The 27,377-nt window shown below is 46.6% G+C and overlaps 2 protein-coding genes across 2 annotated transcripts in view; both read left to right on the top strand.

Annotated features, from left to right (window-relative positions):
- Nucleotides 1-9,306, top strand: part of CACNG4 (calcium voltage-gated channel auxiliary subunit gamma 4) — a 40,996-nt gene extending 31,690 nt beyond the window's left edge. The window contains exons 2-4 of the mRNA XM_009902670.2: nt 793-876; nt 6,363-6,503; nt 7,376-9,306. Coding sequence (XP_009900972.2) covers nt 793-876; nt 6,363-6,503; nt 7,376-7,914 — 764 coding nt within the window. The 3' untranslated portion in view covers nt 7,915-9,306. The remainder of the gene's footprint in view (nt 1-792; nt 877-6,362; nt 6,504-7,375) is intronic.
- A 7,227-nt stretch (nt 9,307-16,533) lies between these two features.
- Nucleotides 16,534-26,369, top strand: CACNG1 (calcium voltage-gated channel auxiliary subunit gamma 1). Its single transcript, XM_009902671.2, has 4 exons — nt 16,534-16,902; nt 23,443-23,517; nt 24,969-25,106; nt 25,863-26,369. Exons 1-4 carry the CDS (start codon nt 16,662-16,664, stop codon nt 26,087-26,089), a joined length of 681 nt encoding a protein of 226 aa, XP_009900973.1. The 5' UTR covers nt 16,534-16,661; the 3' UTR covers nt 26,090-26,369.
- Nucleotides 26,370-27,377: the final 1,008 nt, after the last annotated feature.

Genomic DNA, 27,377 nt, shown 5'->3' with positions numbered 1-27,377 from the left:
TGGGAAATAGCAATATGAAAAATACTAATGGAAAGCTTTACCCAGGTGGACAAAGTGCTGAACCTCATCTTGTTCAGCCAAGTAAGGTGATCAGCCAGCCAGTGCTGGCGTTGTTCCTTCAGGTATCAGGAGCGGACTCTCGTGCCCTGACTTACTGCACAGGCTCCCAGTTAACTAAACAAATATGCCATTAAAAGCTGAGCCAACCTTGAGGGGGACATACAGGTTTAAATTGCAGCAGGCAGAGATTTATGGGCTTGTTTTCCAAGCCTAGAGAGTAATCGAAGAGACCTCAGACAGTTCAGCATTTACCAGCTCTGATAAGGGAAGCCAGCACTCTGCTGAGGACGAGGCAGGAGGGATGATGGGCACCAGACTGACACTTGGTTCTGCTGGGGAGCAAGCCATGGAGCAGGGACCCAGAGTGACAGTCACTCCAGGAACAAAAAGAAGCTTTCCAAATTCAGCATGCTTGTAAGATAAGCACAGCACTGATAAAGTAAAGCACAGAGAGATTAAAAACCTGAAGGGAACAATATTAGCAGTACACTGACGAGAGGAGCCCAAGAGTCCTGGCTCTGCCTCCCATTGGCTGTGCTTCAGCCCAGACTGCCCAAAATTTGTGACCTTAGAGATGGCATCTTGATGGCATAAAAACAATCAGTGACCAACCCTGCAGGAGACTAATTTACTTTTACAGCCTGGGAGGAAAAGGAAATAAAGCAGAGCTGGCAGAAGCACATTGACCTGGTTCTGCTCCTTAAATGTTGTGTTTGCTTTGTTTTCATTTAGGAATCTACAAAGGACATTGCTTCCGAATCAACCACTTCCCTGAAGACAATGACTATGACCATGACAGCTCAGAATACCTTCTCCGTAAGTGAAAAGCAATTCCTGATATAGAGACATGACCAGAGAGGCCTTCCTGGGTTTGTCTTCCATAGAGACCAACCCCTCTTCACTGGAACAGAGTGACCCAAACAGGGTGGCACAGAGCAGTGGTGACATATGTCTAGTTCACACTGCAGCACTGGGGACTCTCATTTCAAGGGCTTCCTTCAGCCAAGGGAATGCTCATGGTTGTGGTGCCCATCCTCTATATGGGAAGTTCACAAATGAAAACTAGAGCTACAGCCCCAAACTGGTGAGGCTATTGTACAGAAGGAGTATTTAGCCGATTAGTGTATCAAAAGAGGTTTGAGGAGTGGGTTCCAGTCCATTAGGAATGTTTTCTTATGCTTAAAACCAACCCTTATGCAAGCCTCACCCTTTGCAGCTGCTGAGCCACTTTCCCCTGCAGTGAAATTACTGAATTGTAGGAAGGAAGCTGAAATTTCTGCATCTAACAGCAAAATCGCAGCATGAGCATGGGCTGTGGCTTCCCTGTGTGGACAGCTGCTCTGTACTGGTGTATAATCCACTACAGAAGGAACTTCATCCACCAACCTGGTCCTTGAAATAAAGGCAGTTGTTTCTTCTCCTCTGGGTGACCTTTCACTCAGCTGATGGGAAGTCTTTGAACCCAGCTGTGAAACTTCATGAATCCTGCAAAGTTTGAGTTAAATGTCCCCTTCTCCAGAGTTCACCTTGCCTGGTTATTCCTTTTGAGCAAAAGCTGACCAGCCAAGCTGAAAGCAGTGCCCTTTACCAGAGAAAGAACCTGCAGAAATAAAGTTCACAAGGGGTTGCAAAAGTTTCAGGGGCCAGTTGGATGCTGCTGGCTGATAGACCCAGCCAGGCAAACCACTCCTCAGTTACACTCCTATTAATTACCTGAAACACCACTTAGAGAACCACTCTGCCCTCCTAATCACTCCTGGGAAACTTCTAGTTGCTAAGACAAGAAGAAGAAGGAGTAAAAAAAAAAAAACCAACCAATTTTAAAAGCTCCCAAAAGCAGGCTTTAGCAGAAACCCAGATATTTTTTTTTTCTTTTCATCTTTGCTCTTGTCAATTTAGATCAGTCAGAGTACTTGGGTGATGTGATTTCAGCACTGGGGTGAAGGCAGGCTGGAGAGTGTGAGCACAGCTGCATTTATCTTTCATACAAAGCCTTGGAACTGATGTTAAATTGATGCCAAGTCAGCTTTAGGAAAGAAACATCATCAGTAGAAGGACTGTAAAAGGGAAGAGGAATTAAGCAGCATCCTGATAAAAGCGTGGTTTGCCTTCTTTATTTGGAGGAAAGGGAGAACTGGGAAAAAACAATCCCCAGCCCCACAGTGAGGCATGAGGTTGGTAAATTGTTTGGAAGTATACTTGTGATAGGTGTTCCTAAAAGCTGCTTCAGAAGTGATCTTACAAGTTGGTCCTATCCTCTATGTCTGCTGCAAAATCAGTCTCCAGCTGCTACCCTTGCAGAGGAAAGCTCATCCCCATGGAGCCTGCACAGGTAACAGGGCTCCGCTGCTTTAGCTTCTGGAAGAAAAGCTGCATATGGCTGATTCAGAGATTACTGAAAGGTTGTGTCTGTAAAGCCAGGAGAGATGAGCTCATACAGATAAGTAATAGGGACCAAATCATTGTCTAAGATGGGGATAATTGCATCCTGTTCCAAAGGAGATGTGAGAGCTTCTGTCCCATCTTTGCCCTCTGTGCAACACCTTGGCAGGCTGCTGTCTCCACATCATTCCCCAAGCTTTATAGCCATTTCTTGGCACAAGACTCTCAGAGGGACATGCTGGGGATAACCTTATTTTTCCTGTCTAGCTTAGATGAAGGCACCAAGGTTGTGTGCATCTTGTGCTCCTGAAAGAGCAGCAGGAGAGGTCTCAGGCTGTTCCTCAGTGACCAATCTAATATAGGCTTCAGATGGATGTACACATCCTGGTGCTAGCAGCATTGAGCTCTGCTTCAAAGTCCTGTTGAAGTCAGTGAAAAAATCACTGATTTTAGGATATTTTGGTGCATGGTGTGTGTGGGAGCAGAAGATTGGATTTTGCCCTTGGGCATTCAGGCTGTTCCCTGCAAAACCCAGCAAAGGACAAGCTGCAGTGACAACAAACACATGAAAAGGAGCTCAGACAAGACCACTTCTATTGAACCTTCCCTGTGGCAACACACAGCAGCCTGTGTCTCTAAAAAAAATACCCTCCATGTCTCTGTGCAGAGCCCCAGGAAGGGGCCAGATGTACATGAATCGAGGGTGGGATGCCTGCATCAATGAGCTGTGAGAGAAGAAAAGGGGGAAGGATAGAGATGACAAAAAGGGAAGAGAGAGGGCTGGAGCACCTCTGCTGTGAGGACAGGCTGAGAGAGTTGGGGTAGTTCATCCTGTAGAAGCGAAGGCTCCAGGGAGACCTTCTTGTGGCCTTTCAATATTTAGGGGGCTGCTAAGAAAGATGGGGACAGACATTTTAGCAAGGCCTGTTGTGACAGGACAAGGGGTGATGGGTTTAAACTAAAAGAAGGAAATGCAGACTAGAGAGAAGAAAGAAATCTTTTACACTGAGAGTGGTGAGACCCTGGCCCAGGTTGCCCAGAGAGGTGGGAGATGCTCCATCCCTGGAACCATTCCAGTTCTGGTTGACTGGGGCTCTGAGATGTCCCTGAGGACTGCAAGGGCATTGGACTAGATGACCTTTAAAGGTCCCTTCCAACCCAAACCATTCTGTGATTCGCCCTCACTACATGCAGGAGGATGCCAGGACTCTGCCACAAAAGTGCAGCCCCATTTCAGGGGCACCTCTACCCTTCCATGGATTTCTTCCCCACATGCTCTGGCTTTTTAAAGCCGTTTGCTTGGCCTCTGTTTTTTGGAAGAGAATGAAAGCAGGAGCTGAATGCTGGGGCTCACAGCCCTGTGGGGAGGAGCAACACAGCACGTCTGGAGCTTCACTGAAGGAGGTGTCACAATGCATAGCGGTGCAGAGCCGCCGATGAAAACAGACAGGATGGTAAACAAGAGGGGGGAAAAGCAAGGGAGAAAGCAAAAACCAGATTGCCCTAATGTTTTTGGATGTGCTGTCATTTTATTACCAGTATCAGGAGACATATGTAAATTCTACGTGGTACCTATGAGCTTCCTTTTACATTTCAAAGCTAGAAGTAGACATTGTAGAGGGAAAAAATTATCATGTAGAGTTTTAGAGGAAGAGAACACTGTGTGTTTTGTTTCTCTTCACATCAATTATCTACTATAGGAAAATCATCTCTGGGGATTGCCAGATTGGATGGGGCTTTGAGAAACCTGCTCTAGTGGAAGGCATCCCTGTCTATGGCAGGAGGGGTTGAACTAGATGATTTTTGAGGTCCCTTCCAACCCAAATCATTCTGTGATGACTGCTACAAGTAGAACGACCCAGGCCCTATATCTGACATGCCTGGCAAGTTCTTCTGGTGATACCACTGAAGCATTTTAGGAAAGCTCTTTGATTTGATTGTAGTCCTTACAAACAGCATGAGCATAAAATACAGGAAACAACCACCAGGAAGGGCCACAGGAGGTTTTAAGCCCACGCTGCCTTTTGCCAGGGCACTAACAGACAGACAGGACTTGGGGTGCCTTCATCTCCAGCAGCACAGAGACTGGCATTGAATCTCTTTTCTAATAACTGACTCTAAAACCTGACCCAAAAGTCAATGCACTGTTCCTTGGTACCGCACACATGGGGATATACCCAGGACAACAGAACAGGCTCTAACACTCAGCAGGCTTTGATTAGAGACATTACACCCACGTTACTTGGATTTGCCAATTATTGCAAGACACTGTCTGAATAGTAATGCCCTTCCCTGAATTGAGTTTAGATCCAGTTAGAAAATGTCCTGTCTGTAAAGGACACGTGCAGTGATGGTGCCAGTTCTGGCAGGAGATGCACTTCCCTAGCTGTTGCAGATCGATACAGGCATAAGCTTCCCAGGCAGGAACTGTCTTTTTTGTTTTATGTCTGCACCATCCTAAGGAGGGCTGAGCCCAGAGCTGGGGCTCCCAGAGGCTTTGCAGTGCACACAAAAGCGATGCTGTTATTAAATGCCTGGTCCTGTCCCTCTTGCAGTCAGTGGGAGTTGTGCCACCAGTTACCAGGGGAATCGTTAGGCAGCAATTCACTAAATTGGGAACACCATGGCCATCAAAAGTGAAATGAGAAAGAGCATCAGCTGGAACATCTGGCCGTTCCTGCTCGGGAAGCGGGTGCCGCTCGCTGTGCGTCTGGACCAGGAGGATGGTACCCGGGAGAGCCTGTGCTGCTAATGGCCCCACATCAGCACATTGCTCCAGATGGTGACTTCTCCTCCCCCTGCACTCAGCCCTGGGGGTGACCCTGTCCTCCCACCGTGCCCTGGGGTTTCCAACCCTCTGATTCCCATTCACCTTGGGCAACCCCAAGCCCCAGGACTCCCCTGCACACCTTTGTCTTTCCAAGCTTTGGGACAATCCTGTTTTCCACAGCACCTTATCTCCTCTTCTTCAAACAAAATCCTCTATAGGAGCCTAGCTCAGTTCCTCACTCTGCCTTTCAGGAACTCCTACCAGGTTTTATCCCTGTAGTTTGTACAATACAGACATCTCTTCTTGTGCTTGTTTATTTTTCCCCTCAGCCCTTTTGTTCCTTCCCTGCCATTTCCCTTTCACTTGCATCTTAGTCTGGTAGGGCCCTGACTTTGAAAGCTGCCTTGAAGTGGTGCTTTAGGTTGGTTTGTTGCTTTTTTTTCCCCCCAGGGATTTTATAGCCCACGCTGGCAAAAGGACTTAAGCATATAGAATTTTAAATGACTTTGCTTAGCTGTCAGGAAACTAAACACAAACATCTGAGACACACTTGTTAAAATGCCTGCCTTAGAAATCTGTAAAGGTTTCAACATCCTTAATATTCAACAAAAGAAAAATGGGTTATTAGCTGTGCTTGCTGGCAACACCAGTGCTGCAGACTTCAGCGGCTGTAATTCACTCACCTTCTGCATGCACCAAGGCACAGTTCTGTCTGCTCAAGCCCTCCCCAAATGCTGTAAGGTTCATCACCAGCTCATGAATTTTTCACTGCTGCTCCCTGCATGACGCTGGGTCTTGCTGTCACTTACCTCATGCCCTGTCAGGAGTGTTCTGTACATGGTGGCATAGGATCATATAGTCATTAGGGTTGGGCTCGATGATCCTAGAGGTCTTTTCTAAGATACTGGTGATAACACTGGACTTTCTAGAAGAAAGCTCAAAAGATTTAAGCTACTCAGTTGAGAGCATCTGTGCCCCATTGACCACCCACCCATGGCCTTGGCTCACAAAAGCATGCCCAGAAATGCAGAATCAGTGACAAGTCCAGCAAATCCAGAGGTTTTAGACTATTCAATCACCACAGTTGCACCTGAGGAGGGATCTGAAATGGTTACTGCCTGTCTTGCTTTCCTACCTGTCTCCCCTCCAGGCATTGTCCGTGCCTCCAGTGTATTCCCCATCCTAAGCACAATCCTGCTGCTGCTGGGAGGACTCTGTGTTGGAGCAGGAAGGATTTACAACAGCAAAAACAACATTATTCTCAGCGCTGGGATTCTCTTTGTTGCAGCAGGTATGTTCTCCTTACACTGAATCTTTAAGTGCTACCTCTGAAGAGGGCTGTGGAAAAGCCCTTTCCTGGGTTGAGGGCACTATCAACATCACACTAGGCAAATTTCTTCAAACAAAATTATGAGATTTAAGCTCTACAATAAATATATTCTAGAAAAGCTTGTAGTCTTCCTGAGAAAAAGTATTTAAAAAATAAATAAAAAGAGAGCCAAAGTCAATAACCAGCAAGTTTTACACCATGTAAAATGTATGCACCATTAGATGAACCAGGAGCCTCTTACACAGAGGGCCTTCCCTTCCCTTCTCTTCCCTTCCCTTCCCTTCCCTTCCCTTCCCTTCCCTTCTCTTCTCTTCTCTGATGGCAGGAAATTCACCTGTGATAGGTGAACTCATTTTTCACACTCAAAACATCTGAAAGAGTTGGTCACATTGTTACGAGCTTTCCCTGAAGCTCAGATTAAGCATGTGGCCCTTAGATGAAAATTCAGCAGGGTGGAAGGGAACTCATCTTGATCAAGGTGAACAGCAATAGCCCTCAGCTCAAAATGTATTTTTATTATCACTCTGGATGTTAGAATCCCACTAACAATATTAGCGAGCTCCTGGATGCTGCTTCTTTCCCACTATGGCAATGAAGCAAAAGGAACAAATCCTGCTGTATATTTTGGGATCCATGAGAGCTTCTGTAACGCAGATGTGGATCTGTGCTTTGTTTTTCAATAAAAAATGAAATCTTGAGATAAATGAAAGAATAGATAAATGTAACTAAATTTCCTGGTCATAATCTTTGAACTTTTCAGGTCCAGAAAGTAACATGGCTTGACTGTATCTTCCCAGCCACATAGCCACTGATTTATGTTTTTCTCCCTCTAGGACTAAGTAATATCATAGGGATCATTGTCTACATATCAAGCAACGCAGGTGACCCAAGTGACAAGCGAGATGAGGACAAAAAGAACCATTACAACTATGGCTGGTCCTTTTATTTTGGAGCCTTGTCTTTTATTGTGGCCGAAACCATAGGTGTTCTGGCTGTGAACATTTATATTGAGAAGAACAAAGAGCTGAGGTTTAAGACCAAGAGGGAATTCCTTAAGACTTCTTCCAGTTCTCCTTATGCCAGGATGCCAAGTTATAGGTACAGGAGGCGGCGATCCAGATCCAGTTCTCGTTCTACAGAGCCTTCTCCATCTAGAGACATTTCTCCAGTTGGCATGAAGATAGCAAGCACCATCCCCATGAACGAGATTTCCATGTACACTCTTTCCAGAGAGCCTTTGAAGGTTACAACTGCTGCCAGCTACAACGCAGACCAAGAAGCCAGTTTTCTGCAGGTTCACAACTTCCTTCAGAAGGAATTTAAGGAAGGACTCCATGTCAACATGGTCAACAGGAGAACGACGCCCGTTTGAATCACCTTCCTTCCCCACGCTTTCTGAAGAGATACCAACGCAGAATGGATCTGTCATGACAGAGAAGGAGCAATGTCAAAATACCCTCTCACCTCTTTAATTGTGGCATTTGTTGAGGTAGCAAGTGGAGATCCTCTGGACCAGCATAAAGATATTACACACTCGTAGCTTTTCATGAAGCTATTTGGAGTTTGTTTCTTTCAGTTCTTGATGTCACAAGATGAAGGCGGTTCGTGTTCCTGCACTTCTGTAGTGTGTACAAAGTCTTGGAGAAACTGCAAAGAACTTGCCACCAGTGTGTTTTAAAGAATTACAGAAAAAAAATGTGGTATGACTTCTTTTTTTTTTTTCTTTCTTTCTTTTCTTTTTTTTTTCTAATACTGAGATCCCTTACTACAAACTTGCAGATCTAATTTATAACCAAGCCCAAGGATGAATACAAACGACTCATCAAGTGAGCCACTTTCCTTTGACACAGCAGAAGCTTTGCCTCTTTCAAAAAAGAAAAAAAAAAATAAACAAAGAAAAAGAAAAAATATTTTTGAAGGCAACACTTTCTAAAGCTGACCTGTGCTATGGAAACCATAGAGCACCCACGTACTTACAGACTCCCTGATGGAGTGGTAAGAGGGTCTGCTGCTTCTGGAGGTGGCAACACAGGTCAGGGAGAAGAGGGTGAGTGCGTCTTGAAGCACCTAGAAAGGGAAAGATTGAAGTAGGTGGGACTTGAGCATATTTGCAAATATCATTTGTTGCCTAACATTTAGAAAACTTGAATTCTCATTTCGACTAGCCCTAGTGCCTGATCTGGCAAGGTGCTGAGTGCTGTCCGTCAGGAGCCCCTGTAGACTGCTTGCAGCGAGAGCGAGCCGCAGAGCTGAGCCAGGGTGGTGCAGGTGGTGCCACCGGTTCCCTGCGACTGCGTTCCTGCTTTCCTTACTGCTTCACAAGTGCAACACTAACGCTTCTGGAAACTAAGCTAGCTAAGCGATGGGCCCGAGAAGAGGAGAAGCTGACACATTGGGACTAGCCAACCTTCCTGCAGCGGTGGGAGCTGGGTGGTAAAAGAGCGCAGATGACAACTTTGTATTTTTTAAAATAGAACAAAAAAAAAAAAAAAGAAAAAAATAATCAGCATTTAGGAGATATTTATTAAACTCTTTTTATTATGAATAAGTGCCGCATGGTGCAAGGTATAGTTGCTTTTTGGTGGCAATGATGGTTCGACCTAATTTAATTTATTTTGTAATGATGAATCTACTTCCGTGCAGAGAGCCCACAGAAAACTCTATGCATCACCTGAGGGGGGACCCACTTTGTGCCCTTGGCTTCTCTATCTTTCTGAAATGTCCAAAATACTCTTTTTCTTCTTTTAAATTCCTACTTGCCTTCTTTTTTCTTTTTTTTTTTTTTTTTTACACTTAGGCTTGGAATCTCAAAGCTCAAGGGCCTGACTTGAAGGTGATTCCATTTAACAGTACTCATGCTGATTTTTGTGACCACTAGACCAAGCCATATGAGAACAAGGTGCCCAGTTCCCTGTGGATGAATTAGGTGCAGTGAGAGAGGAGCACCTAATTCCTGTAGATTCCTTTGAATATATCTGGCATCTTTACCCAAAAGATCTTTGCTACCAGAAGACTAGAGAAGTGGCAACAAGAAAAGCAGTCCTGATTTGGAAAGCTTGGCTCACTGCTGGTGGGAGACCTCAGCCAAACTGTTAAAACCTCTTTATTTTTAATTTATCCTGGGAAGGCCACAGTGTCAGTGACTCAGTGGCATTTGGATATGAGGCTTTCAGCTAGTGGAACCAAGTCCTCCAGGGAAAACCCAGAGGAGCTGCCTTAACATCCCAAAAAAGCAAGTTGAACCCCCTTTTCCCCCCCAAGTAGGACCTTGCTTAAGCCTCTCTCCTTGCAGGAACCAAGACACAAAGGTCAATTTTAAGTGGAAGTCTTCCCCTAGTCACTGTTAAGCTCTGCCCAGCCCTCAGCCTGGTAGAGCAATGGATTGGAGCCTTCATCCCTGCTTGTTAAGAGTTTCCATTCAGGTTAAAACTCTGCTGGGATCCTTTTTCAAACCTCTGAACTCTGAGAGCTAAAGCGAACGGAGCGATGGGAGCGATGTAAAAGTAGAAAATGTTGTGCTACTTTCTGTATCAACACACTATGGAGAAAGATGTTACACAAGCTTTTTAACAACAACAAAAAAATTCAAACAGAGGCAGACAAGAAAACTTTTTTACCTACTTTTTGGCAAGAAGAACATTCAAAAGAGCTCGAAAATTATTAAAAGTTCTTGATGAAAGGTTTTTTTTACAAGAATCTTTATGCTTTCAAACAATAAATTATTTCCTACTTTTTGAGACTTCGTAATATTCAAATACTTTGATTAGCTCTGATAGAAGTAGAAGTTTGCAATGAAAAAAAAGGAAAAAAAAAACACAAAAAAACCAACAGCAACCTTCTGTCTCATTAGTGTGTCATACTAAGTGCTAATTAATTTACATCTAATTATAGTCGATGTATTTTTCAAGTGCAATTTCCCAGAACTATTTGTTTCCCACTGTGTTAATAAACTAATAGTTAGAAATAAGTCCTCATCCGTGTTTACTGTAATTAAGAATAAAACCATTCCCTTTAAACCCAGGAGTTAGATGTAGGCTGCTTTCCTAGGCTCATGTACTTTGAACTGGAAGTTGACAGTGTGAGGTTTGCTTTGTGCGCTGGTTTTGTTCTTTTAATTGTCCTTCTCCAGTGAATGTCTCTAAAACCAACCATCTGATTCCAGCCAAAGTCCACTGCCTGGGTCAGACCTCCAGTATTTTTACACCATGTTGGCAAAAAACAAGTCTTTGCCAAGCATGTTGGGATGTTTGTCTTTGCCCAAGCCTCCTCCCCCAGAGCAGGGCTGGCTTCAGCAGCTCCCCAAGTGATGTGCCCTGCTTCAGTCCAAGCTGGAGCATCTCCCTCTCCAGCAGGCACCTTTGAAAAGCAGAGCTGGAGTGGGGAAGTCTTCATGGGATGTTCATGGGATACCATCTGGAGAGGGAACAAAGGCACAGGGAGATAACAGGGACCAGAGCTTTCATTCTGTGGGAGAATGGGGGCTGTGATTTTAAACTCAAGGTTTGTGTCAAATGTTCAACCAAAGCAGAAAAAAAAAACAAAAACAAAACAACCATGTTGCTTCATTTGACAAATCCAGTATAAAAGAAATCCTCCCCAAATCAGCCTTTTCCTGTGGAAAACTTTGATGCTGACAAAACTGAAGAATTTGCAGCATTCCTGCCCATGAGCAGTGTCCTGCTTCATGGCTGATCTGACCAGAGTTAGATCATGGTCAGACTCTGAATCCACTCAGCAGCAGTTACAGGAAATAATCATCTGTCCTTCCACATCTCTCTGGTTTCCCAGGACAGCATCAAACAGAAATTAGGCCCTGTTTCTCACAAAGGCCTGTAGATATCATCATCATCTCATTAACAGGTTGGTGTTATCCTGTAACATACTGTAACAGCAGACCTAAAAAATAAATGCTATTGGATCAAATTCAGTTTTCTAAGGAAAAACAAGTTTCAGGTATCCTGCCAGCTCTCTTCCTAGTTTCTTATATAAGCAAAGGGAGAAATCACTTCCTATGCCCATACAATAACCTATTTTTATATTTCCGTTTCTTTCCGTATGGATCACATATCCACAAGGGCTAATCTACCATGTCCCTTGAGGTTACATTTCTGTCTGCAGATCTAAAGTGTTATTTCCACTGTGCTTCAGTTCTACTGCTATGATCACAAACATGTATAATGTACCTAATCCTTACTTTTTAAATAAACCATTTTAAATGTATTCCTTTTTGTGTGGAGAGAGGTATGTAGATTGTTGGGGTTTTTTTAACTCCCAGATTATCTGAGCAGAGATTTCTGCTGTTTCTTCACATTTCTACCTCTTTTGATTGCAGCTGGAAACGTCACTAGAAGCCAATATATCAGAGAAGAAAAACCTATTCTTGTGGTCCCAGAGAGCACGAAGATAAGCTTTCTTCACAACATTTCCAGTCACTTGGGTTGGAAATAAAAAAACAATATTAAACAAAATAATATTAAAAAAAAAAAAAAAAAAACCCACACCTTCTTTTCCAGTCTAAACTTGGCCCATATGAGACATACTCCTGTTTCAGTGACTGGTCTAAGACTGGACCGGTGGCCAGAGGCACTGCAAACCACCATCAAGGAAAATAAACCAGTGTCTTCTGAAGTGCTAGCCCCAAGCCTCTGCTTTGCCTCCACCTTTTGAAGTTTCACATTAATTTGCTTCTGAGCATCCTCCTCTCCCTGATCTTGTCCATTTTGCCTGAAGAAAGCTTGACCCTGCATGCTGAAGCTCCATGAAAGCCTTGCTCTGATCACCACCATCAAATCCCAGCAACATGAGCAGCGCCAAACACAGGTCTGCACTTCAGCAGCATCTTGTGCTCCCAGACATCCCAAATCATCCCTCCATTTCTTCTTCAAATGCTTCTTTTAACTTTACCTTTCCAGTCCTTAAGATACCAGACTTTCTTTCAAGACAAAGACTGCCTGCAGATCTCCAGCTGGCTGCCTCTCCCCATACCTGTGGCCAGCTGGCAGGTCTGTAGGGAGGCAGCAGATCGATCTTTTTGTGTGCCTCTGACATGCAGTAGTGAAGCCATTTAAAGCTCAAGCCTAAAGCTGATTCCCTTGAACTAAAACAAACGAAGGCTCTCCCCACATTGCTGAGTAAGTCTGTGTGTAAACAGTGACCCCAAGAGCCGTGGTTGTCTTGCTGTATGCAGGCATGCATGAAAAAAAGGATGTTGTTTGAGGCAGGGCAAACAAAGACAGACTCCTTATGGCTTCACGAAGTGGAGAAAGTGTCCAGCGAGGAGGATGTGGCATTTCCTTGGACTGAGAAAACTAACAAACATGGGAGGTGCTGAAAATAAAAGGGAATGAAGAGTTCTCTGCACCTGTCTGTGACCAGCTCATCTTACAGTCGTCACCGCCTTGCTCCAGCAGAGCTGCAGGGATCGCGTTCTGACATTGCACACCCAGCACGGCCGGCGGTATTTTAAGAGAATGAGGAGGAGTGTGGGCATTGGTGGGGAGAGTCAGTCCTGCCTGAGCTCCAAGGGGCTGCAGGGCTAGGATCATGAAGGTTGGGCAGTGTGGGGTCATAGCTCCTTCTTTGTGCCCAAGGGAGTCCATTAAAGAATTTAAAACCCAGCCAAAGCACATACACGTTTTGAGCTTACCTTCAGTGATCACAGCATTTGAACCCCAGAATTAGGGTAGCCATTGCTGCTACTCCTGGGTATCGGCTAAGCAGAGTCAACCATGAGTGTGGTGGTCTACTACTCACCTCAAGAGCTTGAGTGTTGCTATGGAGCTCCCATCTGAAGAAAGCTGTTCACTGAGAAAATGTTTGAGCTGGGGGCAGACCAGACACCATCTCCTCTACTCTCCATTATTCTCACCTGGGAAGGGTCTTCTGCAGGACATTACCCTACAAGAAGGGAACTGCAAAGTTTGGTTAATCTGGTTGCCAGAAGAAACACAGAAAAGTGCAAGTTCTGGGGAGAGAGCCAAGGCAACGCCTCCGCTAGGGTCAAAATGATGCAATAGGTGGGCTTGAGACATCTCCTTCAGCATTTTCTCAATAGAGAACCATAATTGTGTCTCTCACTCACTGCTCCTAAAGTGCAATTAATTACAACCCTCCCTGCCTCCCAACAGGTCCTCATTAATAGCCTGTTTCTATTTCATGTGATATTGATTTCTAAATGCCAGCTGACACAAGGAAACTGCAGGAGTTGTTCTAGAGGATTACATACCATGGTCTTCTGGATGTGCAGCCAGCCTTTGGAGTTTCTTTAGTCCTTTGCTCCTCCGGAAATCAGCTTTGCTTCTGCACTTATCCAGATGCCCACGAGCCCTCCCCAGGAGGACAACTTTGCCTCAACGATAGGACCAGATGTTCCCAGGTTGGAGATAGAGGCTGAGCTCATGGGCAGAGGAGGTTTTTGGCTCTCACCATGGTGGCTGCAAGGGCTGCAAGTGGTGATCACCAAATACCTGCTGGCAGTCCCCAAAATCACAGAGACTGTGTCAGGAGAAGCAGGCAACAGTGCCCATGCAAACCCACAGAGCACATGGAGAGCAGTAACCCCACAAAACAGGTTTTTTTTTCCTCAGGGATTGGTGGCTCTAGGTCATCCGGGGAGGGGGCTGGGGACAGCGTTTCACCTCAGCTGAAGTAACGAGTTCAGGGAAGCTGCTGAGTTGATGTTGAAGCTCATCGAATCTCCTCGGTGCTCCCAGCTCCGCTCTGCAGGGAAGGATGATTTTTTTTCTCTTCTGATTTCACCGTCCTTGTTTCGTGGATATTATCAGGAAACTCAAAACAAAACCAAACCCTGAGGAATTTAGCCAGATCGGAGCACCTAAGGGAGAACAAAAAGTGTGATTCTTGTCAACACTGGAAGAGACACAAAGACTAACACCAACACAGAAATTAATGAGTTCCCACCCCTGCAGTCCTTGTAGGTTGTAATTAGTCTAAAGCACCATCATTAGCACTTGCTTCTCAGCAACCAGAACCTTGCTTTGTGCTCACATTTGCAAGCACACATTCTCTTTCTTATGCTCAACTTGCAGAGGTCTTTAAGAGTTCGTAGCATCAAGGAAGCCAAGCCAGGATGCAGCTCCTAAGATCGACTGATGTCTAGTGAAGTTTAACAAGAGACTACTTCAAAAGCAAAGGCATTACATTTTTAATGCATGCCTTTTCTGGTATAAAGTCTGTTCCCTTCAGGCTTTTCCATTTTCATGAGAACTCTTGGTTCTGGTTTAAATGTCAGCCTCCGATATTTCTCCCAGCCTCAACCAATCAACCATATCGCACAGTCCTACAAAGTTCTGTGAGCGTCTTCCTTCCGACATGCCCATAGTCTCTGGGCCCTGCCTTGCCCCATGTGCCCAGTGCCCTCCCCAGTCGCATTCAGCTCCTGTTTCATCTCACATCCCTTTGTTCTTTCCCATGACTCCCACCTTGCTGGCAGGTAGGCACCAAATGCCCATACAAGGTTCAGCCATGTCACCCTGCTCCCCAGGGGTGTCTAAGTCATTCACAAGCAGAGTGATGTTAATGCCTTTAAGTCATATTTCAATTACAGACACTTTGGATCAATATTTAACTTACTCTTTATTTTCTGACCTTTTCCCATGCTCCCCTCTCTCCTTTACTCCTTGCTTCAGGTTGTTCTCATTAATTTGAGCTGACACCTCCGCACCTTTGTTTTAACATCAAATTGGAGTGTTCATAAAGCAGCACCAGAGCAGCTTTGCCATTCTATTGAGATGATAACATGATATTTGCAGCTTACCACTGGCATTTTTTTAACCATTCTTTTGACATTCAGGGATGTCATCCTCCTCAGTTTGACATCACAATTGCAATGTCATATCCATAGTAGCCTCTGCATTGGCATTAGCATAAAATTAACCTTACCATCCGCTAAAATATCAAGGGGAAGGAGAGAGGCTGGCCCCAGCCCTGGCAATCTGGGTTCAGGGTGATGGAGGACACTTCTGAAAGAAGAGGAGGGTGTGTTGGGTGACTGCTGGGGTTACTGTCTAGAATCAGAATTGTTTTGATTGGAAAAGACCTCTGAGATCATCAAGTCCAACCACTGACCCAGCACCACCTGGCCACTAAACTCTGTCCCAAGGTGCCCTGGCCACACATTTTTTTAACACCTCCAGGGATGGTGACTCCACCCTGGGCAGCCTGTTCCCAATGCCCAAAGCCTGACCACTCTTGCAGGGAAAAAAAATATATGTTTCTAACATCCAACCTAAACCTCCTCTGGTGAAACTTGTGAAATTTCCTCCTGTCCTATCACTTGATACTAGGGAGAAGGGACCAGCATCTCACTCCAGCTTCCTTTCAGAGAGTTGTAGAGGGCAAGCTTGGAAAAGACCTCCAAGATCACTCAGTCATCAACCCAACACTAACCACATGCATTGAGGCAAGCATGGATGGTGGGAGAGCAAGTGAGCACTCCAGAGCTATTGCACATGAAAAAATAGGGAAAAGATAGCCAAAAAATCCCTAAAACAAAACCAACCAACCAACCAACCCAAAAAGACTACTGAGAATACTTCAGGTTAATTTAAAAAATACCATTACAAAAATAGTCCATAAAATAAATTTTCTTATTTTGCCACTTTCTAAATGCCACAGTTCTGGGCTCTGGAGGGACATCCTGAGTTCCTCATAGAAGCTGCCTTGGTTTGCAGGCTCCAGGCCTGTAAAACTATTTAGGAGGAGGCTGAAGTGAGGCTGTAGCTGTTATAAACACAGCTGGTTACAACCCAGCCGAAAAGTTAATCCCCCCATTAATGTCTATTTCTGGGCATGTCGCAAGGCAAGGGATGACAGCTTTGAACGGCGACTCTGAGCCAGCCTGGGCAGCTTGTGGGAATCCTAAACAATCCCGTTGGGATGGGGTGGAAACCCGAGCCGTGCCGGGCGCTGCTCGCCTTACGTGCATTAATAGCTGGCGGCCGTGGCGGCTGACACAGCCCAGCAGCTGTCTCAGCCCAGCAGCTGTCTCCCCACCGCCAGCCTGGGGCTGACGTCTCCAAAGGCTCCGATGCGCCAGGATCTGGGAAGACCTCGTGAAGCAGCAGGCAGGCTCCGCCGGGAGCACCGACCCGGAGCAGGATGGATGAGAGCAAACCCCTGAAGGTCCGGCTGACGTTCTCGGTGATCCTGGTGGGCGTCTCGCTGCTCTTCGCAGCCGTAGTGACTGACCACTGGGCCGTGCTGAGCCCCAAGGTGGAGGAGTACAACGCTACCTGTGAAGCGGCTCACTTCGGGCTATGGAGACTCTGTATAAAGAGGATTTTTATGCAGGAGCAAGGTCCCAAAGAGAAGGGCTGCGGGCCCATAAGCCTGCCAGGAGGTAGGTGACCACCCGCCCAATGCACGGGGAGAAAGCAGCAGGCACTCACACCAGGCTTTGCTTAGAAGGTTGGAGGACGTGGCAGAAGGAAAACTGGGTCCACGTTCCTGTGGCAGTGAATTTGGCACGGGGCTGCGTGGGGCTGTTCTCATGTGGGTCTACAAACTCCCCTCCTTTGTCATCCCTCCTGCTGCAAGCCTGGGCCCTGGTGCCTTGTAGGGCTGTTTGTGACCATGTTTGAGTCCCTTGCACCACAGCAGCAGTGGCAGTGAGAAGCTGAGGAGGATGGGACAGGGTGGGAATCATGGGGTGCAATTCGGGCAGAAGAAATATTGCTGATCTCAGCCAAGGGTTCCACAATACCTAAGAACTGCTGATGACAGCAAGCAAGAAAGATTTATAGGTCCACCATACATTGCTGGATCTTGGGGATTTCCAGATCCATATGGGCATGAAGGAGCAACCTGTTCATTAGGTTACCTCCAAGCTGCTTTAAGAGCAACCATTCCTCTGGGCAGAAAGAAGGACCAGCACTACATTCTGCCAGCTCCCCCTCCTCCCCCCCCTACACCCCACCTCCCCCCCCCCCCAAAAAAAATGGTGCCATAAACTGCATTTGAAGCAATTTCTCAACAACTTTATGAGCCTACTCACCTGTGGGTGGAGGCAGCCTCATCCCACCTATGTCTCCACCATGGGTTTCTTTGGTGCAATCAATAGGGAGGGTGGTGGGGGGAGCAGGCCGGGCTGCTGTCTGGGATAAGTGTCACATTCCCATGGCAAGAGCTGCTCTTCATGCTCCTGCTGATTGCCAAGTCAGCAGTGTTCATGCTGCACACATTGAGACACTCCCTCCATGGCAGGGCTAGGTTGCTTCTTTAGAAGGCTTGTGGGGTGCTGGATGCTCTCCAGAACACCAATAACAGGATTGCCTTCCTGTTAGCCTCACTGTCTGAAATTAAATGTACATGCTAACAAATTTCCTGTGGAAAATCTTCCTGTCCAGGCTGGCCCTTCATTGCCTGTGCTGCTGCAGTTCTTTATCTCTTTGGCTAAATTCCATGTTCTGGAGAGAGGAGCTCAGGCACAGCCTTCATATCTGCCTCTAACCAAATCTGGGAGTGTGTCATCCATATGCTTAATGTCTCTGTGAAGGTACTTACAGGCTTAGAAGCCTTTTGTTCACCGTGTGCCTTTCCAGAGGAAAACTCCCACGAAAGGAAGAAACAGTCAAACCTGGGGGGTAATCACCAAAACTGCTCAACCACAGGGTAAATATAACCCTTGTAAACACCCAGCTGGCTGTAAAAAGGAGCCTCTCAGGCAGGGCAGCAAGAAAGCAGCCCCTGTCTTTGACAGACACCAGCATGTGCTTGCAGAGGCATTGAATTATACCCCAATGCTGCTGTTCTGTGGGGAACAGTGAGGTGGGGGTGGTGATAGAGGGGCTGAGCTGTTCACCCCATCCCACATCTAGTTTTCAAGGGATCACAGAATGGTGGGAGGTGGAAGGGACCTCAGGAGGATCACCTAGTCCAACCTCCCTGCTGAAACAGGTTCACCTAGAACATGGAATTGTTTGGGTTAGAAAAGCCCTTCAAGATCAGGCAGTCCAACCACTCTCTAACTCTACCAAGTCTGGTGCTAAACCATGTCCCTCAGCACAACATCTGCCTCTTCTAAATACCTTCAGGGATGGGGATTCAAGGACCTCCACAGGCAGCTTGTTCCAGTGGTTGAGAACCCTTTCAGTGGAGAAGTTTCTTCTAATGTCCAACCTAAACCTCCCCTGGTCCAACTTAAGGCCATTTCCTCTTGTCCCATCACTTGTTACTAGTGAGAAGAGACCAACCCCCCACCTGGCTCCAACCTCCTTTCAGGGAGTTGTAGAGAGTGAGAGAAGGTCTCCCCTCAGCCTCTTTCTCTCCAGATGTTTTTTTTTTTAAGATATTTTGGAATTTGGACGGTATCCTGTCTCATAATCAGCATCTGAGATTCCCAAGGGTGAAATTTGCTTCTCAATTATCAGATACATATTTTCATCCTTGTTTTACTCACAGCAGGAACATGAGCAAGGGTGGAGGGGGAGAGCAAAGTCCCTGCTGACCCAGGCTGCTAAAGGCTGCTGCCTCCTCAGGGCTGCTGCTGGATTGATTTCACACTTCTGGGAAGAGTTGCTGGCAGGGAAACACCGGGGCTGGGAAACCTGTGGCGGCTGAGAAAATGTGAATGAACAAAGGTGCAGTAAGACAGCAGATGTGGGCACCCCTGTTCCTGAAAATCATCAGACACAAGCAGCCATGGCTGCCAGGACAGGAACAGAAACACAAGAATTGATTGCTGCATTAATAAGCATTTAGCAGCCGCTCCCCGGAGAGGAAATGGATGGCACCATTAACATTATTTATTAGCTTTGGAGCTCAGCACAGTGTGAAATGGGGAGGGTGCCTGGGCTCCCCAGCCACAAAGCAGGGCTGTGATTTAGGCAGGGCTTTAAAATTTTACAGCCCTCTTCCGAGGATGTTGACAAATTGGAAAGGGTTCAGTATCCTGCTGTAAGGAATAAAAGCTCGGGGAGATGGCTGTAAAAATGGGCACATTCAGATTAACACTGAGGGAGACAGGTTTAACTGGGGCACTGGGCACTAGGGCAGTTTATTACTGGTTGTAAACTGAGCTTGCCTTTGTTGCCAGTAACTCCAGTGGAGGTGGTGTTCTCTTGTGCTCCTGCATGCTGGGCAGCAGCAGAGAGAATGGTCTTAGGCCCATGTGTGCTGCCAGCAGGTTAAAGAAGTCCTGGTAAAACTGGGAACAGAAGTTCAGGCAACTGGAGAGGAAAAGTGCCTGAGCAAATGAGTTACCAGCAGGGCTGTCTCACTCCCTGTGTCCATGCAAGAGACTCACTCTGCAAGAGTGGTATGAAATTCAACTGTTTGGAGACACTATCTCCAAAACTCAGTGCCTGTCAACAGCCTCCCCTGGCTTGCTGGCCAGATCAGAGCCCAAGGTCTGCCCCTTCCACCAGTCAGCCCTCACCTTAACACCTCCTCTAATCACAGCAGCAGGTCCTGTCTCCCAGACAGAAACCTCACATTAAAATCCAGGTTTTTCTAAGCCTGCCACAAACCCCCACATGCTGGTGTTCAGCTTAGGCTCAATTGCAAGGTGGGCTCCATCCCCTTCCCGGCCTGCCGCTTCAGTGCTCATAGGTGACAGCTGACACCTGAAACTCTTCATGGCCCAAACATCATGTGGGCTATCTACCCTTTCTTCCCCCATGAGGTCTCTATATTGCAGACCCTCAAGGTTCAACCACAGCTCAATGGGACTGCACTTCTGCTGCCCCCAGCCCCACGGCAGAGAAGGTTGGCTCTGCACAAACAGATGAAAGCCGGGTTAGGTGGGGCCTGGAGCGACCTGGTCTAGTGGGAGGTGTACCTGTTCATGGCAGAGGAGTTGGAACTAGATTATCTTCAGAATCCCTTCCAACCCAAACCATTCTGTGATTCTGAGTCTATGATGTGACTCACTTGCCCGCACACAGTGGTCATCCATGGTGGATGCCACAAATGGTGGATCTGAAGGGAAGGGACCAGGAGGTGTGTAAGGGTAGGGGACCTGTAAAGGGGAGGACACTGTGTGGTAAAACACAGCTTACAACTTTGAAGCCATAATGACCACAGGGCCCCTGGGCTGTTCCCATCAGCACCCTGAGGTAACCTCGTGGCAGAGACAATGCAATTAGAGGTGGAGAGAAACAAAGATTGCCACACAGTTTTCATCCTTTATAAAACCCATTTAAAATCCTATCCATTATGTAAATGTAGTGTGACACAAATGGGCTTTTCTCTTATTAATGATGGCACCAGAGAGGCATTGAAGTGCCTCAGTTCTCTTGAAAAACAGGGAGCCTTGTAGAAACAGATAGTCCCAGCTCAGCAGAGCACCAAAACATCTTGAAACTGAACACAATGTATCATTTCACCAAGCCCAATCTGGTTTTGTTTTCCCACAATAAATGCTTTTTCCAAAAGCACCTCCCCTGGAGCTAACTCCCTCCTCTGATAACCCCATTTATTGTACCTTGGCTTTGCTATAAGCCACAAGACAGAGAGGCAGCTCCATTTCCTGAAGACAAATCCATCTCTAAAAGAAAGATTTTGTGTGCTCTTTGTCTGAGGAGCCTTCACAGACTGAAGGGTGGACTGGGCTGGTTTGCTTCACCTGTAATGCAGACAGAGCTGTGCTGTGCGCCTATCACAGTGCCTGGATGGCTTCACCTTGGCCTTTGTACAGTCAATGCACCTGAGGATCCTTCGAGTTCAGTCCTTTCAGAGAGTTAATTAAAAGCCAAACAAAACAGACCACATTAAAGTATCCCAGTTTCATCCCCTCTTCCCTCCCTTTTAGCACAGGAGCCCAAGGATCCCCAGCTGGGATCACCAGACATGATGCCCACCCTCAGCCACCACCCAGTCTCCTGCAGAGGCAACCAACCTCCACTCTAGGGCTCAGAATTTGCAATTTTACTCACAGAGTTCAAATGTGTTTCCTCCAGTTGTTTGCAAGGATAATAGAGAACCAATGAGGAGATGCTAGAGCTGAACACTAACCGGGTCTCCAGCAAGGAGAAGCTGCAGATGAAATAAAAGTCACCTTATAAAATTAAGTAGATAGGAGTGTCTCGAAGGAATTTTCACTAGCAGGCACAAAAGTGCTGCTTTACAGCTGCCTTTCTCCTGGGAGAGAGAAAATAAATCCTCCTTGAATAACTCCAACATTTGCCATTTACATGACAGAAAAAAACCCCAAAACACTAGAACCAGCAGAGGTCTTCTTGCTGTAAATAACATCCAAATGTGCCCTGAGGCAGGAACCCAACATGGTCTTGTATGTAGGTTCTGGCTCAGGCTTTACCCCATGACCTACACTGGATCAGCCTCTCTCAGTCTGGATGCTGGAGAGGATCAAAAAGTCCTCCCAGACTTTCTCCCAGCATCTCCTGGAAAGTGTTGCATCTCTGGACAAGAGATGCTGCTGTCAACCAAGCAGCCCATTGCTGCCTGCAGCACCTGTGTTCATGCAGCCTTGGCCTGATTTCCCAGTCTGATGGGAGTGCAGCTGGGGTGCAGGAGGGGTGCTGGGGCAGGTGCCCAGTGTGTCCTCTCCAGCCCAGCTTCGCAGAATAGTGCAATCAGAGCTGGCGCCGCTCAGCATGTCCCTGTGATTGCACCCTTCCAGCCAAATTCCTGGCGAGCAACTGTTCTCCCAGCTCCACACCCCTCCAAACCTTCAATTAAACCAGTTATAAATAGTCAGAACACCCTCCACCCTAACCCTGCTGCTGCCAAAACTCCGACTCAGCAGGTCCTCGCCAGACCCTTCCCCATCCCACTGCGGCTGAAAGCCTGTAGTGTATCTCCTGATGGCAATGGCAGCCCTGCACTGGCTGGATCTCACTGCGCTGAGTACCAAATGATATCATGACCACTGAGAGACTCAGCTACCAGCTCCCCTCCCCACATATCCTCCTGCCCCACAATCTTGATCCCTGTGGACTTCACAACCACTCTATCAGTACCTGGCAGTACTCTCATGTTAAGTCCAGAGAAAGGAACTTCATGAAGTTTCCATTATCCAACTCTGCCATCTTATCAAATCCACTGCTCTGATGGGAGTGAACTTTGGTAGAGGCAGGTTGTGGAAAAGCCTCTATGCCCTTGACTTGTATGGCTCTGATCAGCCTTCCCTTCCCTGGACAACTGTTTGTGGCTTCACATAGATTCTGTCTTTCTTTAAATGACAGCCAACTCCCCTGCTGCTCAATGTCCCTGTTATAAACCATCGTGTGCTTTGCTGCATCACAGCAGCCTCACCTCTGTCACCCTGTTACATGGTGACAACCTCCATCCATCCAGGAAATTCCCCTGGGCTGCTTCCCACTCCCAGCCACAGCTGCACAGGGGGCTGTGAGCTGGAGGAGGGAAGAGCTGGGAGGGAGAAGGTGTGTGAGGACATTCCATCCTCCATTTCTGGAGTCCCAGCTCACTTCAGGAGTGCTGACTCCCCTAGAGCTGCTGGGGTGATGCTGCCGGGGAGTGGGTTGGCAGTGATGAGGAGAGGTGAGCTGAGATACCTCCTCAGCTGTGGGCACGACAGGTCTCATCACCAGGAAACACAGCGACAGAGAGAGGCAGAAACGTGTGATGGCCAAGGACAGAATGAGAAAAATTATCTGTACTTTGCATTTTAAATAGATGAGCAATCAGTGTGCAGAGAGCTGCTGGAGGGAGCAGCCCATAAAAGGTATCAGAGGGGGCTTTCAGCCTTGTCCATTCTGGAGCTGGTGGCCTGGCATGTGTATGCCATCTACCTGCTCCCAAGTAACACAAATCCAGCTGCAATTTTGCAGCATCACCAAGAACAGGGAACCTTAAAAACACTGCAAGTTTGATACATCAATAAAAATCAAATTCGGTATTCCTGCATTTGATCAGAGGTTTCCAGGCACACAAAACTCAATTTCCTTTTCTCTTCCAGAACACAACTGCTCCTACTTCAAGCACTTCACACCAGGACAGAGCTCAGAGATATTTGAAGTAACCACCCAGAAAGGTAAGAATGATCCTGAAAAATGGTTTCTAAGGTAAAGAGGTCCCCAGAATGAGGGTTCAGACCTGGTTCCACTGAAAGCAGTAGAGTAGTTCCTATGTAAAAAAATGTAAAGAAAATGCTCTGAACAAGGACAAATTCCAAATTTTACATCAGAACAAATTCTTTCAGGCTGCTCCAGCACATAGTAAAGAGAAAAACTAAGGAAATCATAATAAAGCAGTGGCCTGAAAAGCAATGAGAACAAAGAGGGAGCTGCTGTTCCCTTTCCCAGAAGTTGCTCCCATTTGATGGGAGCTAATTAGTAAGGTGGGGGGGGGGAATTCTTCATGATTTTGCCTGGGAGATATTTTTTTTAATGGCTTGAAAGGCAAATATTGTCAGGCACTGAGATGTTCACACATGGCTACACATGTTAAATATTAAACTAATCTGAAAATGAATGCAGTATGTAAATGAAGACCTGAATTATTCAGTTAGCAATTCCCGCCCCCCCCCCCCTTCTACTCCAGCACTGGAGGGTGGGGGAAGCATTCAGCCTACATCTGAGCTGGCTTAGCAAAAACCTGTGGAGGGGTTAATCCCATGTCCTGAAGAGCTGGCCTTCCACAGAGCTGGAAATCATTGTCTTGTAGTGTGTGTGGGGAAAGATGCTCTGCAAACACTTCAGCTCTGGCTTCCTGCCCATGTTTGCCTACTTAGGTTGTGAGCCCTGTGGAGCATTCAGCTGTCCTGCACCCGTACAGCACTGGCACCACACATGGGGACCCTGTTGGGGCTCTGCAATACAGACAGAATAAAAATAGAGCTGTCTATTTACACTGGAAGCAGAGTGTGGAGCAATGGCAGAAATGAGAGTGGAGCCCAGGAAGGCTTCAACAATAAAATCTATACAGCAGAGCTGAAACAGCTCCAGCCCAGAGCTTCACCAGACCAGTGCAGGTGCCATTTGCTCTTGCAGTAAGCACCCAGAAAGTTCCCTTCCTGCTCTGTTGTTATACCCTTTGCATTCAAGAGAGACATGAACAATACTTGCCCCTGATTTTATTTAGAACAAGAGGAAACAGCCTTAAACTGCATCAGGAGATATTTAGGTTGGACATAAGAAGAAACTTCTTCACTGAAAGGGTTCTCAAAGACTGGAACAGACTCCCCAGGAGGTGGTTGAATCCTCCTCCCTGGAGATGTTTAAAAGAGGAAGAGATGTGGTGTTGAGGACCATAGTTTAGCACCACACTTACCAGAGTTAGAGAATGGCTGGACTCCATGATCTTAGAGGTCTTTTCTAACAAAAACAATTCTGTGATAAAGGCAGCACACAATCATCAGAACCACCTCTCCACAGCAGCAGGACTGTACCTTTCTGTGAGTGACCCCCTGCAAAGTTGTCACAGCTGATGGGAGCCTACTCACCATTTCCCTACATCTGCATCTTTTGGTGTTTGCTTTGACAGAATACAGCATCTCGGCTGCAGCCATTGCCATCTTCAGCGTTGGCTTTGCAATCATCGGAACAATCTGCGTCCTCTTATCCTTCAGAAGGAAGAGAGACTATCTGCTGAAGCCAGCATCTATGTTCTACACCTTTGCAGGTAAGAGGCTTGGTGCTCACACACTTGTTCATAGGACAACATACAGAAATGTAGATGGGTCCTGGGAGAAGGGAGACACTTCTAAGAACACTTTAAAGTGGCTTTTTCTTCCTAGCCACGGGCAGACTGCAAGTCCCTGAGTGGTGCTCTAGCTTAAGAGCTCTGCAAAGGTCCTGTTCAGCAAGCATTGTCCAACAGCTTTCTTGCCTATGCTTTCTTCACCTGCCTCTAGAAGGGGCATTTCTAGCAAGCCCCAGTGTCAACCCCAGTTGAAACCAGGTGTATGCACTATTCTGTCTCATTTATTTAGTGTCAAACCAAAGAAAGAGCTGATCCAGGCCCAAAATGCACCACTGTCTCCCAAAAGCTTGAAGGCTGTATTTTCACAGGAGCTGGTAATGCCTTGACATGCCACAGTGACTGATAGACAGAGGTGCAAATTGTCACCTCAGTGAAAATCTTGCTCAGCCTTTAGCAAAGCTCCCTGGAGATTGGAATTATTCCTCCAGTGCTTTGAGTTTCCCACCCTAGCCTGCCTAAAAGATCACACTCAATAAATCATCACTGACTTGGGAGACCCGGGTTACAGCAGAGCTCTAAAAGCAGTTGACTGTTGGTTCCTTCAAAGATTGAAACCAGTGACTCACCTGTGAATCTCACTGTAATTCCTGTGTGCAAAGAGACAGAAGAGGTGGGCAGTTAAGGCTGAACATTTGACAGCTAGGTGTTCAACCCACTGTTCCCATCTTCCTTCAGGCCTTTGCATCATCATCTCTGTTGAAGTCATGAGGCAGTCAGTGAAGAGGATGATCGACAGCAAGGAGACAGCCTGGATTGAGTACAGCTACTCCTGGTCCTTTGCCTGTGCCTGCTCGTCCTTCGTCCTGCTCTTCCTCTGCGGCCTTGGGCTCCTGCTGATCGCGCTGCCTCGCTTCCCCCAGAACCCCTGGGAGACCTGCATGGATGCAGAGCCGGAGCACTGATGGTCCCAGCACTCACAGAACAAGCCAGAAAGTGGTTCTGAAAATACTTGTCTTTTTTGAAATGCCTGGGTCTCACCAGACCACATGCTCTCCATTCATTCAGTCAGCACTGAGCCAAGGCCTGCTCAGTTCTAGTCATTGCTTTGTTTCTTCTTTTCTTTTTTTCTTTATTTTCTAAGGAAGCAAAAGGAGCATTCAGCACCAGCATGGGTCATGGGCGAATGGACCTGCTCTGTGCCAGTCTGGGGATGCCCTAGGCTGATGCAGTTGGGGAAAAAAACTATAGAATCATAAGATGGTTTGGGTCGGAAGGTCTGGTTCCAACCCCCACCACCACCATGGGCAGGGACACCTTCCACTGACCAGCTTGCTCAAGGCCCTGTCCAACCTGGCCTTGAACACCTCCAGGGAGGGGGTATCTACAGCTGGTTACAGTGCCTCACCACACTCACTGTAAAGAATTTCTTCCTACTATCCAGTCTAAATCTCCCCTCTTCCAGCTTAAATCCATTGCCTCTCATCATATCATGACAAGCCCTTTAAAAATGTCCCTTTCCAGCTTTATTTAGGCCCTCTTCAGGTACTGGAATCTGCGTGGGAGGCAGGTTGTGCCACAAAGAGAGCTTTTGTAGGGAGAAGATGTTTGGTGTAGCTGGGTGGAGATCCATGAGGGTTATCAGGCTCTTAGAGTGAGAAATTTTGCAGAGAGTCCATTTCCCCACTCATGTCCTACTCCTCTCCCTGAGAAGGGTGGTTTAGTTCATCCCTCTGGAATAAGTTGGAGGTCCTTATGCTATTCTATTAAACTGCTACCATTTGAAAAGAAAAACAAAACAACAAACAATTCAAAACAGCCCCAACCAACACAGAAACCTTTGCCTAGCAATGGGATAAAAATTTCCCCCTCAGATTTACACCCTGCAGTTGCAGTCTTTTGAAGCACACAATAAAAACCCCTAAGACATAGTTTTTATTTTGCTTAAACTTTGATGGTGAAGCCAAGAAGTACTGAACATCAGGAATGATATTTTCCTGTAATAAAATGTACAATCTTCCAGTAGCATGGGTTTCTGGAAACTGATGTTGATGGGTGAGTCACTTGGTCCATCAAATTGTGGTGGGTCCAGGCTGACAGTGTAATTCTGGGTGGTGTTTACTGCAGGAAGCTCTCATTTGTTCCTCCTGAATGGGCTCTTTGTGAGCACTGTGCTTAACTCACAGTGTATGCATCTAAACCTACACTTTGGGAAGAGTCCTTTAGTAGTTTAGTAGTTGCCAAGAAGGAAAG

Source organism: Dryobates pubescens, chromosome 20 (genome assembly GCF_014839835.1).
Source record: "Dryobates pubescens isolate bDryPub1 chromosome 20, bDryPub1.pri, whole genome shotgun sequence".
NCBI classification, from domain to species: domain Eukaryota; kingdom Metazoa; phylum Chordata; class Aves; order Piciformes; family Picidae; genus Dryobates; species Dryobates pubescens.
Note: the sequence above shows the minus strand (reverse complement) of the source record. Positions and strands in the feature narration are given on the sequence as shown.